We start from the raw sequence: 17,193 nt of genomic DNA on the forward strand, positions 1-17,193 counted from the left end.
AGCACACAGTCTGATGTGGGGCTGGATCCCACAACCTTGAGATCATGACCTGAGCCAAAACCAAGAGTCAGATGCTTAACTGACTGGCCCACCCAGGTGCACCTTATTATTTCATAAACACAAGTGTGTCACCACCTCCCCCCACCAGTTAAGCTTCTGCCTTTGGCTCAAGTCATGATCTCGGGGTCCTGGGATCATTGAACCCTGTCTCAGGCTCTCGGCTCACTCATCAGGGAGTCTGCTTCTCTTTCTCTCTCTGTGCTAGGGCACAGGCGCATGCACTTTCTCTGTAAAGAAAATCTTTACTCTGTAAGAAAATCTTAAAAACAGAACAAAACAAAAACCTAAGGACTCAGGAGACTGAAGACTGAGGGCCTTTTCTTTTGGATTGGCTGTCTCGATTTTAAATATTCCTTAATACCCCACATTATGAAGCATATACATCTGTATACACAATAAAATATGGTATCTCTGATTTTACTCTTGTTTTTTCCCTAATTCTTTTTGTTAGCTGTATAATGAATTACCTGTAGGGGAAAAAAATCAAAATGTATTCATTAAAAGAAACTTTGGGAAATATACAAAAGCCAAGTACCCAAAATAGTGATTTCAATTAAAACCATAATAACTACTCACCAACAACGAGGCCACATTCTGGACAGATCATATCACCAGCTCTGTAATCCTCCACTAAAATCGCATCTGGATGGTTTGGACATGTGACTCTTGGAAGAGCATCCAAGCTAAATGGAAAAAAATATATATATATATTTTCCCAACCAACATGTAACAAAGTAGTTTTTTGTGGGCAGGGGAAGGAGGGATAAAGGAAAATTTTGAATACTTTCTCAATACTATACATGTATAATACACAAGCTAAATCTTCAAAGTAAACATCCCAGTTAGGTAACTTTTAATTCCAGCTAGTAATTAACACAGATTCCATTAGAATTCTTTTTTCTAAAAACAGTTAATGGTTGGCAGACATGGAAGGCTTTCAAAACCTAAATGGAAAGTAAGTCTTTTTTCTCTTAACAGGCAGGCTACTAGGATCTTTAAAAATCTTAATTAGTGGGGCACCTGGGTGGCTCAGAGGGTTAAGCCTCTGCCTTCAGCTCAGGTCATGATCTCAGGGTCCTGGGATCGAGCCCCGCTTCAGGCTCTCTGCTGAGCAGGAAGCCTGCTTACCCCTCTCCGCCTGCCTCTCTGCCTACTTGTAATGTGTCTGTCTCTTTATCTCTCTGTCAAATAAATAAATAAAATCTTTAAAAAAAAATCTTAAATAGCAGAGAAATGACTGGCTACCGTAACTTGTGACATTTACATATAATCATCTGTTTTGTGTGACTTATCACTTATTTCCCTGTGAGAGAATGAATTTCAAGTCTGTTTTGTTTTTGTTTTTGTTTTTTTCCTACTTGCTGGATATTTTAGTAATAGATTTAGAAGAGAGCACTGAACCTAACAAGTGGGAGTGTAACAGATGTGCCTCTGCTGAACTTAAGACCTGAAGATTTCATTTAGTCCAAAAAATGAGTTTTCTACCATTCAAGAAATGGTTTCAAAAGCTACTTTTTAATCTATTTGTGATGGTACTAATGTGTCCAATTATTCTAATTTGAAAATGAAGCAGTTTGGGGAGACACATCAATCTTAAATGACATAAAAGAATCAGTTTTAACAAGCAAGAAGAGGGGTGCCTAGCTGGCTCAGTGAGGAGAGCATCTGACTCTTGATCTCAGGGTTGTGGAGTTCAAGCCCCACACTGGGCATAGAGCTTATTTTAAAAAATAATAATAAATTAAAAATAAAATAAAAAGCAAAAAAGATATTTTACATAGATTTAGTAGTTATTTCTCTCACAATCATAAGTGTTTGATATCATGGAAAATAGTCCTCTTTAAAAGTTCAGTTGAAATACTACAACACAGGTTATGTTACGGTCATCACGAATATACACCTAGGGGCGCCTGTGTGGCTCATTCGGTTAAGCTTCTGCCTTTGACTCAGGTCATAAACTCAGGGTCTTGGGATCCTCTCCCTCCTCCTGCCCCTAGGGGCTCCTGCTCTCATTCATTCTCTTTCTCTCCTGCACCTGTGCTAACAAGTAAAATTTTTTGAAAAAACAAAAACAAAACACCCCACAAATATACATTTAAAAGACATCATTAACCATTCTTACAGTAAGTAAGCAGGTATTTGTGGGTTTTGGATAAATTTTCAAATGTCAGCAAATATAATTGTTAATTCTCAACAGAGCTGATTCCCACTGAAAACTAATATTCCACATCCCCAAAATGTATATATTCAAGTTAACCAAAACATGTCTTGGATCTTTTCATTAGGAAAATGGGGGATAGAGGTTTGTTTTATAGACACACTTATTCCATAAATTCCTATTACGGAAATATTTTAATGAAGTATGATAAATTCAGTATAAATTATGAAAAACTGTTGAAATAAAGGAAAATCTTTGCAGAATAATAGGCTTACTGCCTACTTGTAATTACAAATAGGCAGCCATATGGCACACAGCATACAAGGATACGGACTAATTTATTTTGCATTATTAAAAAAGTAGAACATCTTGTGTATGTACATAAATATGTAAACATCTCAATACTCTAAGTAAAAAGAGTAAGTTAGGGAATTTTTAAAAAAGATTTTATTTATTTATTTGAGAGAGAGAGAAAGTGTGAGGAAGAGGGAGTGAGAATCTGAAGCAGACTCCACACGGAGTACAGAGCCCTGGCGCAGGGCTCGATCCCACAAGGAAGGTCATGATCTGAGCCAAAACCAAGAGTCAGATGCTTAACCAATTGAACAATCCAGGCGCCCCTAGGGATTTTATACAAAATTGGGGAAAAAAATGAATTACACTTACACGCAGTAACAAAGATGACTCTCAAAATGCTGATCAAAAGAAACTAGACACAGAAGAAAAACATAGGCCATCTATAGAAACTTTAAAGTGGGCAAAACAAACCTATGGTGTTAGAAGTTGGGAGGTGGTTATCTTTGGAAAAGGGGTAATGGCTGAGGTCACGAGGAGGCTTCCAGGGTGCTAGTGGTATTTAATTTCTTGACCTGGGTGGTAGCTATGTTTATGTGCTCATTTTGTAACTGAAGTGTGCACTTAAAAGGTATGTGAAAACTTCACGAAAAAGATAAAAAGCAAGGCAGCAAACTGTTTACAACAGACTTTGGGGGAAGAAGAGAGGTTAAACATGCCTGTTAAATCACAGAATCATTAGGAAAACACAAAAAAAAATGGTTATAATGGCTGTTTCGGGGGAGAATTAGATGGCTGAGAGCTAGAGAAGAAAAGAAACTGCTTTTCACTTTTCTTCTTTTTGCAATATTTGTATGTTACCTATCCAAAATAAAATGAATCACAATAGTCAACTTTAATCAGAAAACCCACAAGAATAATACAAAAGAGGAACCACAAAGTAAGGTTCCACAAAGTGGGGGAGGGAAGTAAGGGAGAGAAATGAAAGGGAAAGAAGAAACAACGACCAATGACATTAAAACAATTTAGAGTCCCCAAGGAGCCAGATAAACCCAAATCTCACTTTATAGCTATTATTTATTGGGTGCCTACTGTCTATCCAGTGCTACATATATATCAATCTTCAAAGCAACCTTACAAAATAAGGGTTATTTCCCTACTAAACATTAAACTCAGAGAATGATTAGACTGAAATCATAGAATAGTGGTGGAGTTTAGCTTTGAACTCACAACATTTGGCTTTCCTCTGTGAAAACACAGGCAGTTTCATAACCTAATAACTACATCTTACTCAGGGGGAAAAAAGCTAACGTCAGAAATACTAAAATTTACCTTCATTCTCACTGGCAGAAAAACTCTAAATAGACAACTGCAATGACACATCTATTTAAGACCTGGATGTGTCCGGAAAAAATTTATTTCCAAGATTATTTTTTAACAAAGAAAATAAAGGCACACAAAGGAAAGTGTATTCTCTTGGTAAAGAATCTTTCTCTTGAACTTACTATATTTAATTGCTACAAATTTTTCTAACACACACAATTTCCTGTCCTATTATGTGGAAAAGCTGTGCCCAAATAAGACCACATTTACCTTTCAGATCTACTGCCATGAGAGAATGTAAAGTCGTATATAGGTATCTTTGGGAAGCTGAAGTTTTCCACTTACCTACAAGGTAGCCTTTCCCAATGGAGCCACACCCAGACAGAATGATTTGAGCATTCAATCATAGAATTACAATCAGTAAACAAGACTGTCATTGGCTTTAAGAGTTGTTTCCTTAAACAAGTTGTTTTAGCTAACACTGCCTCCCTGACACTTTTTTTTTTTTTTTTTTAAATAAAGTACAGTAACATAAAGCAGTAAGTCTTAGGAGTTACCACAAAAGAGCCTGGACTTCTCCAGTTTGCTATTTGGTGATAACAGCCTTCATTGGGAACTCAATTCCACAGATGATAATAAATTCAGAAAAATTATGTCAAAGGTACCTCTCAGAAGCTATAGAACTAAGTTGATACTTTTAATACATTCTGAGTTAACTAGAGGCCAACTGTGTGATAACAGGAAATAGATAAGAGATTCTACACTTAGTTCTAACACTAACCTTGGAGAAGTCAACACTGCCATGACTCAGTTTACACTGATGCAAAAATACTAATATCTACCTCATAGTAGTAATGAGAGATATAATTAGGGTCTACAAGCATTTTTCAGATCACAGGATTAAAGGCTGCCTCTAAGGGCACTGCATGCATTTCCTGTAGATAGGAGTACTTCACATGTTTAAAATATTTTAGAGAGTGACTTCCCAGCATATGTAAGTAATTTTCTGCAGGCAAAATTTTCTTCAGGAATATGCAGAAGACGTTTGTTAAATAAATAAATAAATAAATAAATAAACCTCTTAGAAGGGAACTTATCAACTCTTCGGAAATGCCCTAGCTTCCATTTCAGAAGGCCTCCGGGATGGTAATCAGTTTCCATCAGGCTGACGTCCCTAACTTTCTAGCTGTCAGATCAATAAGGGCCTGGAACTAACCCTTTCCCGCTCTTTGGAAAAGATCGTGGGCCGGTTGAGCCACAGCTGGAAAAACAAGCGTAGAAAAAATTAACAAGAAAAAACACGGTTTAAATATCCCCAAAAGACGCGAAACCAGGGGCTGGGGACACAGGGGCCCCCGCAGGGTGATGCCTGGGCGAGAAAACAAGCCAGGACATTGGAATGGTAACGCCGACGGCTCGGTACCCCCCCCTGCGACACCCCTGACAGCCCTGCCGTCTGGAAGTGCCTTTGTCCGGGTCGGCCAGCCAGTCAGCCGCCTCTCCCCGCACCTCCGGAGCGCTTTGCCCAACGCGACAGCCCCGGTGGCCGCCTAACAACTCTGCCACTCTCCGCCCGCCCCTTGGTAGCCCGGCTCGGCCAGACGTACTAACCGGCTGGTAGACGCCATCTTCACGGCCACTGCGGTCCCAGCTAGAAGCCACAACAGACGCACCGAGAACAGGAAGAGACTGTGGCGACGAGACGCTACAAGACGGGCATTTATAGGCGAGCCCCCCCCCTCACGCAGTCGTAATAGGGCGCGGCTACGGGTCGGGAGAAAGGCCAAGAAAGGGAGATTCTGTACGCCACGTGCTTTGCGTTTTCTTATTTTCCTATTCCGTCTCTGTGATTTGCTGTGTTGCTGAGCGAATCAACGAAACTACTTAGGAGAATTCTCAAGGTAACTCTACAAATAGGCTACGCCAGAGATACCCTCAACTAGACTGAGCCGAAATACAGACAACCCGGCCTTCGGGCGGGGGGTGGGGGGGCAAAGCCCGCATTCCCGAGAGTTTACTACCCTCCCACCCCCCAGCCTGAAGTCAGCTAACGCCAGTTTGAGCGCAGTCCTTACTTTGCCCAGAGGGGTGATTCCGTTTAAGGAATTTGGAATAAAGAGAGAAATTCACTTAGGTCAGCCAGAACAGGTGTCGATGCTGACTCTGTCAACAGCTCGCAAGCTGTTTCTTCTTAGGCACGTTCCTTCTCCTTTCGGTGCAAGGGGTAATAGTATCTGCTTTGCACACACTTTTAGAATTGGCAGGAGATGAAACAAAACCTTGGGAGAGCACTCTGCACCCCTGAGGCAGGGAGATGTGGGCGTTATACTAATTTTTTTTTCATGGCCTTTGCAAATTTGATAGCTGAAGTACAGAGAACTTAGTACAATGTTTGCCTCAAAAGAGGGGCGCCAAGGTGGTTTAGTTAAAACCTTAACTGTTAAGTCTGATCGAGCCCAGGACCCTGGGATCGAGCCTCATATCCGGCTCTCTGCTCCGAGCCTCAAACCGATTGGGCTCTCTGCTCGGCAAGAAGCCTACTTCCTCCTCTCTCTCTGCCTCCCTCTCTGTCTACTTGTAATTTCTGCCAAGTAAATAAAATCTTTTTTAAAAAAATGAAACCTCAAAAGGACCCTAGATTTATTAATTAGCCAAACTAACTTCAGAATAATAATAACAATAATAATAGTAATAATAACAGTAACACCACCGGATCTGCTGAAAATAAACCAACCTTGACTCTGGGAATCAGAGGAAAGAGGGTGCTCCAGGTTTCTATGGGGATGAAGACATAGAATATAGTAGCTGCTTTGTTCACTTGGGCTTGGGACTTAAATGCCACTGAGCCCTCATTGTTTTCTTGAAAGGTAGGAAAGCCTCGCTTCCTCAGAAAGAACAAGGGGTGTAAGAAACAGAAGTTTAGGAACTGAAATCCAGCTGGAGATGGGAGAGCTTTTTTTTTCTTTTCTTTTCTTTTTTCTTTTTCCACTCTTCCAATTTGATATTCTGTAATGTAAAAACTTGACTACTTGACTGTACTTTGGCTGGTGAGGGGGTGGGAGGTGGGGTTCTCCCTTAACATCTGGAAAACTTTCAAAAATGCCAGTTCATTTCAGCTGTGCCACCTGCAGACAGAAAAGGACTTGGGGATGCTCCACCCCATTGGGGCAGGAAGTTTTTGTAGGTAGAGCACTTTGACTTGGGAGAAAAAGGGGGAGAGGAGGAGGAGGGCAACTAGATACCTCAGGAAGATCAAGAATAAGGACTTACCACCTAATGGTTTATGGTAGGGATTCAGTAATATTTGCAGAAGAAAGAAATCAGAGAAATTGAATCCCCAGAGGAAAAGAGCCTGGGCAACCTGTTAAATTACTTCTGCCCCCACCTGGAGGGTCTCTTATCTGTCATAACCCCTCTGGAATTTCTTTTATATTAAAATAGAAACACTTTTTGGTAGGCCATTCTTTTTCCTTTGTTTGTACAGCATTGGCAATTTATATAGCATCTTTGTCAACATTTATCCCATTTAATTTTTACATCTGATGCGAAGATTAAAAAACACAACACAAATACACATGCATACAGAGTTGGAGTTTTATCACGTAGGAATCAATGACCCAGAGACTAGCATTTACCAAAACTTCTGGTTTGTCAGTATCATCATTTCTATTAATATAAATATGTGAATGCATTGAGTAAACTAATTCATTCGAGTCAATTATTTAAATTAATTCATCTTTTTTAACATTTATTTTAAAAGTTCACATTGCTAGTGTAAAATCAAAATTGATGTGCTAGTTATAGTTCTTCTAAAGTATAAAATGCTTTACCATACCTAATAAGTGATTTTTTACAAGTTTGTGATCCATCTAGATACATTTTTTTAATTTATTGAGGTACTACATACTACATACAGAATTCACCTGTTTAGAAGTCCAAGACTTTCAGTAATTTGAAGGTTTTCTTTAAAGACTTAATTTTATTTTTGTATTGTGTTCAGTTAGCCATTGTATAACACATCATTAGTTTTTGATGTAGTGTTCAGTGATTCATTAGTTACATATAACACCCAGTGCTGATCCCAACATAAGATTTTATTTTTAAGTAATTTCTACACCCAGTGTGGAGCTTGAATCTATAACCCAGAGATCAAGAGTCACATGTTCTTCTGACTGAGCTAGCCCGGCACCCCTTTAGTAGTATCATCAAGTTGTGCATATATCCTTAATCCAGTTTTAGCATATTTCCATCTTCTTGATAAGACCACTCATGCCCAGGGGCACTGGATGGTTCAGTTAAGCATCTGCTTTCAGCTCAGGTCATGATCCCAAAGTCCTGGAACTGAGCCCCGCATCCGGTTCCCTGCTCGGTGGGGAGCCTGCTTCTCCCTCTCCTCCCTGCTTATGCTATCTCTCTCTTGCTATGTCTGTTTCTCTCTCAAAAGATAAATAAAATCTTAAAAAAAAAAAAAAAGAAAGAATAGAGGACTCATGCTCATGGACAGTTAATGTGAATTCAACTTCCAGCCCAGGAGCCACTTTTCTGGGCTTTTCATGTAAATGGAATCATATAACATGTCTCTTGTGTCTGGCTTCTTTTACTTGGTGTAATGTGGTGGAGGTTCATTAAATCTATCTTGTGGCCTCACTTTTGTAAACATTGATATTTAAGTGTCTTGTTATAGTGACTTTGGAGAAAATAACATTTTCCTGACCTAAGCAAGGTTTGACAAATATTTGTTTGGGAATTAGATGACATATTCTGCTAGGTTTGGAAGACTGAAGGATTCAGTGAAATTTATGGCCAGATCTGACTTGGACTCTTGGAAATGGGATAAAATGCCTAGAATATTAGATAAGCTTCATGTGCCTTGTGACTAATGTGATTATGTATTACTTCTAGAAATGTGAGAGTTTTTTAAATTTTCCAGAATTTTTATCATGTATGAAGATGTTTGAACACACTAAAAATTAAAGGGTATGATGTAACAAATCTTCATTTACCTCTCTTCCTGATTAAACAATTATCCAGTATTTGCCACATTTGTATCATGTATCCTTTCTTCTTCTATGTCTCCCCTTGCTAAAGCACTTTATTATTTTATTTTATTTGTTTTTAAGTAGGCTCCACGCCCAATATCAGGCTTGAACTTGTGACCCACGATCAAGAGTTGGGCACTCCACTGACTGAGCCAGCCAGGTGCCCCTAAAGCATTTTAAAAACAAATCCCATCTATTACCCTGGCTCATATTTTAGTGTGCCTGTCTAAAAAATAGGGACTTGTAAACCTTTTTAAATATAACATTATAATACTTCCTATATTGCCAATGATATCTCTACACACAGAGTTTTTAGTTGGTGATTGCCTTGGGTGTTGCTCTGCAGTGTTTGGTTTCACCAGGCTGAACAGTAAGACCTTGCTGAAAGTGGCCGGGAGCCAGAGAGGGACATGGAGGGCCCCTTATGGACCTTCAAGAACTGAGGTCCTTATGCAGCAGGCCATCTGTTAGGTATCTCACATTCCACTTATGTTATCTCATTCTTGGTTATCACATCAGGCAAGATAATATTATTCTCCTTCTAAAGGCTTAGAGAGGTTGAGGAGGTAAACAGCCCAGAGTCGCAGGATAAGTTAATGGTGGAGGTAGAATTCAAAACAAGAAACGCCAGACTCTTAAACTTTTCGTTCTTCTCTGTAAGCCTTTTACTTTACATTACTGTGTAATGGATATTGTATTCTGGGGCCCCAAGTACTGTGCCCTGGGAAATACAGATTATATTTGTAGAAGCATTCAATAGCATTTTGACTTTTTAATAAAGACATAAAGTTTTCTTTTTTAAAAAATTTTATTTATTTGACAGAGAAAGAGAACACAAGTAGGCAGAGAGGCAGGCGGAGAGAGAGGGGGAAGCAGGCTCCCTGCCAAGCAGAGAACATGCTGCGGGGCTTGATCCCAGGACCCTGAGATCAATAACTGAGCCAAAGGCAGAGGCCCAACCCACTGAGCCACCCAGGAGCCCCAATGACATAAAGTTTTCTTTAAATTCAGATAAAAGTAGTAATAAAAATTAATAATAGTGAAATTAATAATAGCAACATACACTCCTAGAGTGCTTGATATGTGCCAGGTGCTATTTTAAGGCTTTGCATGTATTCACTCATTTAATCTTTCCACCAACGCTATGTGCTGGATACTATTGTTGTCCCCATTTAACAGAGAGAGGGAAATTGAGGCATGGGATGGTTAAGAATAGCCTGAAATCACACAGTTAGTAAATTGCAGAGCTGGAATTTGAACCCTGGCAATCGGGCATCAGAGTCCATAAAGTATCCCTCCTATTAGAAGCTCAGTGTACAGAAATTCAATTTACAGACTTTAAGATCAGGGAATGGATTCAGCAAGCAGTGTACCTGCAGCAATCATGTGGGCTTGATTTTATGGGACAGCTGTGCTCTAAAATATTCTGATCAGCTGTCTGCCTAAGGATACTTGTGTTTGTCAGACCGTGTTCTGCCTACACTGAACTGTGCCTGGCTCATCTCCCATTGCTAAAAGTCCTTGCATATGTGATCCTGAATTTAACTTTTCCATTTGTTTGTTGATTTATGTGACACCTTTTATTCGCCAGTATCGGCAGCTAGCTTGTCTTTTCACTTGAGAATAAACTAGCTTTTCACTGAGAAAAGTCAGTAGCTTCTCCACACGCTGAGAAGTGGAATTTAGGCTTAAAACATTAATAATGTACAAATAGAAAATATTAACTCTCAGTTATCTTTTTACAGATCAGGAAGGAAAAGTGTTAGAAATTAATTCACTTGTTAATTCAATGTTCATTGAGTAGTAGTTTACTTTTAAACTTCTAAATTATTCTGATAAGGGGCACCTGGGTGGCTCATTCAGTTGAGTATTTCTGCCTTCGGCTCAGGTCGTGGTCCCAAGGTCCTAGAATTGAGTCCTGCATCGGGCTCCGTGCTCAGTGGGGAGCCTGCTTCTCCCTCTCCCTCTGCCTGCTGCTCCTCCTGCTTGTGTTTGCTCTCTCTCTCTTTCTATCAAATAAATAAATAAAATCTTAAAAAAAATAAATTACTCTGATAAAAGCAAAATGAAACAAAACTCTAAGAGGTTCATTTTAATAGCCTAATGACTATTAAAATGAGTATTTTTTCAAAAAGATATCATTTGGCATTAAGCATATGACATCAAAAGTTATGATGCACTGTTTAGTGCTGTTTTATTCTGTCTTAAAACTAATATTGCTACTCCCCCCAAAACCTAGTTTTTCTCCCAAATAACAACTGTCTCATTTATAATAAAAAATATGGGGAAATGGAGTGATATATGAGATTACAATTTCCTAAAAATTTTTTAAAGCACATTTACTGGAGAGTAGATAAGATTCACCTCTACATTTCTCTTAGTAGTTTTCGAGTGCCCTGATGAACTATTGGGGTAAAATGAGAACGTGAAACATGTTCATGTTCATGTGACACGTTACTTCACACTTTCTTCAAGACTAAATTATAACATTAGATATTTACTGTTTGCATGAAAATCACATGCTAAAAACCTAATTGTAGAAATACCTATTTTCAAATAATCTCATGTGATTTGAACATTAAATAAAAACTCTGAAAGTATTAGTATAAAGGATGACCATGTGACAAGAATATAAAATTGCTCCTCTCTTTACTGTCAAGCATCTCACTACTATAAATTGATTCAACCTTTTAGAAAGCAATTTGGCATTACTCCAAGAATGATTTAGATGTGAGCTAGTAAGCCCACTTCTGAGAACCAGAGTAAGGAAATCATCTGTTCATGAGGGACACTCTGTTCATGAAGATGTCCACTGCAATGTTATTTATAATAATATAGGATTGGAAGCCAGATAAATGTGACAAATAGGAATACTGTAGCTTTGGTAGTAATACTACAAAACAGGAAGCGATCTTTCCCTTTGAAATAGGGGAACAATATGTAGAAGGTCCCTTAAGCCTTAGTATAATTTAGGTGGTAAAACCAATGCATGCACTAAGGATCTGTTCTAAGCAATTCTTGACCACAGCCCATTCTGTTATTTTGGGTGCTTGAAAGGAAGCTGCAGTGAGCTCACTGAGGGCTGAGGCATCATAATTTTCCTCCAACCTTTGTGACTAATCTTTGGCACACAGAAGACACCCAATAAATGTTGGCTCGTGTGAGTTATTGGTTGAATGAATGAAATAATATATTTAAAATATCACTATTCTGACTGTTCTTCACCATAATTAGACCAAATTAGTGAGGTTTACCAAGAGTTTTCCCATTTATGGCTTTTCCTTTTTCTTTTTTTGCTTCCTTCGTGCTTTCTCCCTTCCACAAAACTGTCCTTTAAACCAGCTCATTCTAGCTATTTTCTGACCTTTCCTACCTAGTATTTTATTCCTTCGCATTAAGGAGATGAAAGGACCCTGCCCCACACTTGTGAAGGAAAACATTTGCCACCCACTGTTCTACCACTGATCTTAGTCAAGATGGGTAGTCTGCTCAGTGCTTCATGTTCACACATCACAAAGAGTCCTTGCTCTCATTACTGGTATTATTAGCACGTGAGTACTAACAGCGTACTTACTGCTAAACCAGGTCTCTTAATGACTGACAGTAAGTAACAATTCCCAAATAGAACTTAATAGAGGTGATATTTGGTATATGATTGGTTGTAAAGAATACTTTTCCTGGGGTGGCTTTTTTCAAGTTAAAGAAAAGCCAAAGTAAGTTTGAATGTAGCTTTTTAATTAAAACGACAAAGTTCACGATGGGTTAGCCATTTTTCATGGTTTTAATGACTTTATTCTATGGCATTGCATCAAGATGCAACATAAAACCTGGATAACAAGCCCATGTTGCTTTCATCTGTTCTGAACACTCCGGCCAACTTTGTAGACTCTCATCAAATGTTCGCTTCTAGCAGGTCTGTGGATTTATCACTTTCCTCTTTCAGGCCTGTTAAACTCTTGCCGTACTCTTACATTAGTGTCGATTTTGCAAATGAGGGAATGGTTATATCTTTCTGCTTTCTTTTTTGTTATGTGGAAGTTAACGTTTAAAAAAAAAAAAAAAAAAGATGCCCCAAGAACCCAAGATCATGAGTCTGATTTTGCAATAGAAATCCTGAGAGTTTTCCACCAGACTAAACGGTCACCCATCTCTACATCTAAAATACCTAGACATGTTTGATTCTTTCAAAATACTCATAAAATTGTTCCAGGGTAACATATTAGCTACACTTCAATGAGAATTAAAGTTGAGTTAATGAGAATTTAGGGATGGTTTGCTTTCAAACTACTATATGACACTGTGATAAAAATCATACTTTAAAGTACTTTTTTTTTTTTAAAGATTTTATTTATTTGAGAGAGAGAGAGAGAGATCACAAGTAGGCAGAGAGGCAGGCAGAGAGAGAGAGGGGAGGAAGCAGGCTCCCTGCAGAGCAGAGAGCCTGATGCGGGCCTCAATCCCAGGATCCCGGGATCATGACCTGAGCAGAAGGCAGAGGCTTTAACCCACTGAGCCACCCAGGCGCCCCCATACTTTAAAGTACTTTTATTTAGAACTCGGAAGTATTTGGATCTATTAATGGAAATTGTAAATCCTGAGTATGAAATAAAAAGAGAGAAAGCTTATGTGATTTCTTAAGATCAATTGTAAAGTACTGTAGACAACTACTCCTATTTTGGGAACAAAAGGTGATGTCTAAAAAGAGCAAAGGAGGGGCACCATACCATACTGGTGGTCAGTCCCTCCCAACTCAGGACTTTGGCCAAACTCCCTCCCAACTCAGGACTTTGGCCAAAAGATGGCACTGTTTCCAGCTCAGTTGACACTGCCATATTGCATTTGCATAAGCACTGGGCCTGTTTAAAATATTAAACAAATTTTTAATTTGGAGATATTAAAAGCATTTAAAATTCTGAGCACAAGAAAAACTGTGTTAAAATTTTTATATATTCCAATATCTAATTTGCACATTCAGACTCGTGTAAATGTACCCATATTGTACCCGGGCCTATTAATCTACTCATGTGTTTTTGTTTTATTTGTACATACAGATCATATTCAGTAGTCTATTAGTTATATTTCAAGTGGCAGAAATGAAATGCATTTCTTCATTAGATACCATAATTTATTTAACTATACCACCAATAATGGAGGAATTTGATATTTCCAGGTTTTTTGTATTATGAACAATGCTGTCATGAACATTCTTGTTCATATTTATGAGTGAATTTTTTTTTAAAGATTTATTTATTTGATTTGATAGATAGAGATCACAAGTAGGCAGAGAGGCAGGCAGAGAGAGAAGGAGGAGGAAGCAGGCTCCCCGCCAAGCAGAGAGCCCGATGCGGGGCTCGATCCCAGGACCCTGAGATCATGACTGAGCTGAAGGCAGAGGCTTTAAACCACTGAGCCACCCAGGCGCTCCATGTTTAAAGAGCATAAAATACCTACTCTTCTGAAGCTGTTCCAAAAAATAGAAATGGATGGAAAACTTCTTCTAAGCTCATTCTATGAGGCCAGCATTACCTTGATTCCAAAACCAGACAAAGACCCACTAAAAAAGGAGAATTATAAGGAAATATCCCTAATGAACATGGATGCAAATATTTTCAATAAGATACTAGAAAAAAGAATCCAACAGTACATTAAAAGGACCATTCAGGGGTGCCTGGGTGACTCAGGGGGTTAAAGCTTCCGCCTTCGGCTCAGGTCATGGTCTCAGGGTCCTGGGATTGAGCCCAGCATCATTGGGCTCTCTGCTCAGCGGGGAGCCTGCTTCCTCCTCTCTCTCTGCCTGCCTCTCTGCCTACTTGTGATCTCTGTCAAATAAGTAAACAAAATCTTTAAAAAAAAAAAAAGGACCATTCACCACGATCTAGTGGGATTTATTCCTGGGCTTTGGGGGTGGTTCAATATTTGCAAAATAATCAACATGATATATCACATTAATAAAAGAAAGGATAAGAACCATATGATCCTCTCAATAGATGCAGAAAAAGCATTTGACAAAATACAGCATCCTTTCTTGATAAAAAACCCTCAGAAAGTAGGGATAGGAGGAACATACCTTAATATCATAAAGGCCACATATGAAAGACCCACTGTTGGTATCATCCTCAATGGGGAAAAAACTGAGAGCTTTCCCCCTAAGGTCAGGAACACTAAGGGATATCCACTTTCACCACTGCTGTTCAAAATAATACTGGAAGTCCCAGCCTCAGTAATCAGACAACATGAAGAAATAAAAGGCATCCGAATCAGCAAAGAAGAAGTCAAACTTTCACTCTTCACACATGATATGATACTGTACATAGAAAACCCTAAAGACATATATAGATAGATAGATAGATATAACTATATCTATATCTCACCATGGAACTTACAATATGTTTCTCTTAATTTATCATCTAAAAAAATCTATATCCTCCCCTAATATCCTCCCCTTCCATGAGGTCCTCCAGCACCTAAAGCAGAGTCCAGCATATAGTAGGCACTCAACAAAAATTGGAATTTCTGAAAATGGAATTTGGCCCTCAGCACACCACTGGTCCTTTGTTTTAATTTTGTCTTTAACCATTGGCTCTCTTTGGTCCATGTCCTTCATTTAGGAATGGTTTATTGAAGACCAAAGATTGTTTTTGTTTTTTTTCTCTAAAGATTTTATTTATTTATTTGACAGACAGAGATCACAAGTAGGCAGAGAGGCAGGCAGAGAGGATGCAGGCTCCCTGCTGAGCAGAGAGCTCCATTCGGAGCTTGATCCCAGGACCCTGGGATCATGACCAGAGCCAAAGGCAAAGGCTTTGACCCACTGAGCCATGATTGTTTCTAAAACTGCAGATATGACTAGCTTGTCTCAGAGCCTTCTTCCTGGCTTCTGAATCCTCTGTGCTGAGGACTCCAGCTAATTAATAAAGGACTCTGCCTGAATCTCTGGAACCCTGGTCCCAAGATATAGAACTCAAAGCTACAATTGGCTCTGGTCCCAAGATAATTAGTGGTCTGCAAACATTTTAAAGTCAGGTAGTACATATATACACATGCAAACACACACACACACACACACACACACACACACACACACACACACAAGCTTGAAATTATATCCGCCTTCCTTTTGCCTGGCAAATACTTCTAATCAGGGTCTGCTTTTCTGTCTAAAATGATATTGAAAGGATAGCTCCATGCCTGCTCTCCAAGCATGGGAAAATAAAAATTTAAATCAGTGCAACATTTCTGGAAGGCAATTTCACAACACCTATCAAAATGTTTTGAGCATGCCTTCTGATGTCCTGATTCTATCACTAGTATTTATGCTCTTTTTTTTTCTGTTAATATTCCTTAAATTGAAATTAAAGTCAGTTAACAACAGTATAGTATTGGTTTCAGGAATAGGATTTAGTGATTCATCACCTACATGAAACACCCAGTGCTCATCCCAACAAGTGCCCTCCTTAATGCCCATCACCCATTTAGCCATCCATCCTACCTCCCCGACTCCCAGCAACCCTCAGTTTGATCTCTTAGCTATAGTCTCTTATGGTTTGCCTCTTTCTCTGTTTTTATCTTATTTTATTTTATTTGAGAGAGAGAGCGCGCGCACAAGCAGGGGAGGGGAAAGGCAGAAGGAGAGGGAGAAGCAGGCTCCCCACCCAATGTGGGGCTCAATCTTCGGACACTGAGATCATGACCTGAAATGAAGGCAGACTTTTAACTGACAGAGCCACACAGGCACCCGTTTCTAATCTTATTTAATTTTCCCTTCCCTTCTCCTATGTTCATCTGTCTTGTTTTTTAAATTCCACATGGGTGAAATAATGTATTTGTCTCTCTCTGACTGACTTTTTTACTTAACATCATACCTTCTAGTTCCATCCATGTTGTTGCAAATGGCAAGTTTCATTCTTTTATGACTGAGTAATATTCCATTGTGTGTGTGTATGTATATAATATATATATATGTATTTATATATATAAAGATGTGGTGTGTATATATATATATATATATATAGTAGGCATATAGTATATATTAGGCATATATATGTATATATACATATATATATATATACACACACCACATCTTCTTTACTCATTCATCAGTCGATGGACATTTCAGCTCTTTCCATAATTTGGCTATTGTTGATAGTTTTGCTATAAACACTGGGCTGCAAGGGCCCTTTTGAATCAACACTTCTGTATCTTTAGGATAAATACCTAGTAGTGCAATTGCTGGGTCATAGGGTAGCTCTATTTTTAGTATCTTGAGGAACCTCCATACTGTTTTCCAGAGAGGCTGCACCAGCTTGCATTCCCACCAGC

At 38.9% G+C, this 17,193-nt stretch overlaps 1 protein-coding gene across 1 annotated transcript in view; it reads right to left on the reverse strand.

Annotated features, from left to right (window-relative positions):
* Nucleotides 1–5,674, reverse strand: part of GTF2B (general transcription factor IIB) — a 32,961-nt gene extending 27,287 nt beyond the window's left edge. The window contains exons 1-2 of the mRNA XM_082688598.1: nt 5,447–5,674; nt 637–743 (exon numbers count right to left, since the gene is read on the reverse strand). Coding sequence (XP_082544724.1) covers nt 637–743; nt 5,447–5,463 — 124 coding nt within the window. The 5' untranslated portion in view covers nt 5,464–5,674. The remainder of the gene's footprint in view (nt 1–636; nt 744–5,446) is intronic.
* Nucleotides 5,675–17,193: the final 11,519 nt, after the last annotated feature.

Source organism: Mustela nivalis (assembly GCF_964662115.1).
Source record: "Mustela nivalis genome assembly, chromosome: 10".
Classification (NCBI taxonomy): Eukaryota; Metazoa; Chordata; class Mammalia; order Carnivora; family Mustelidae; genus Mustela; species Mustela nivalis.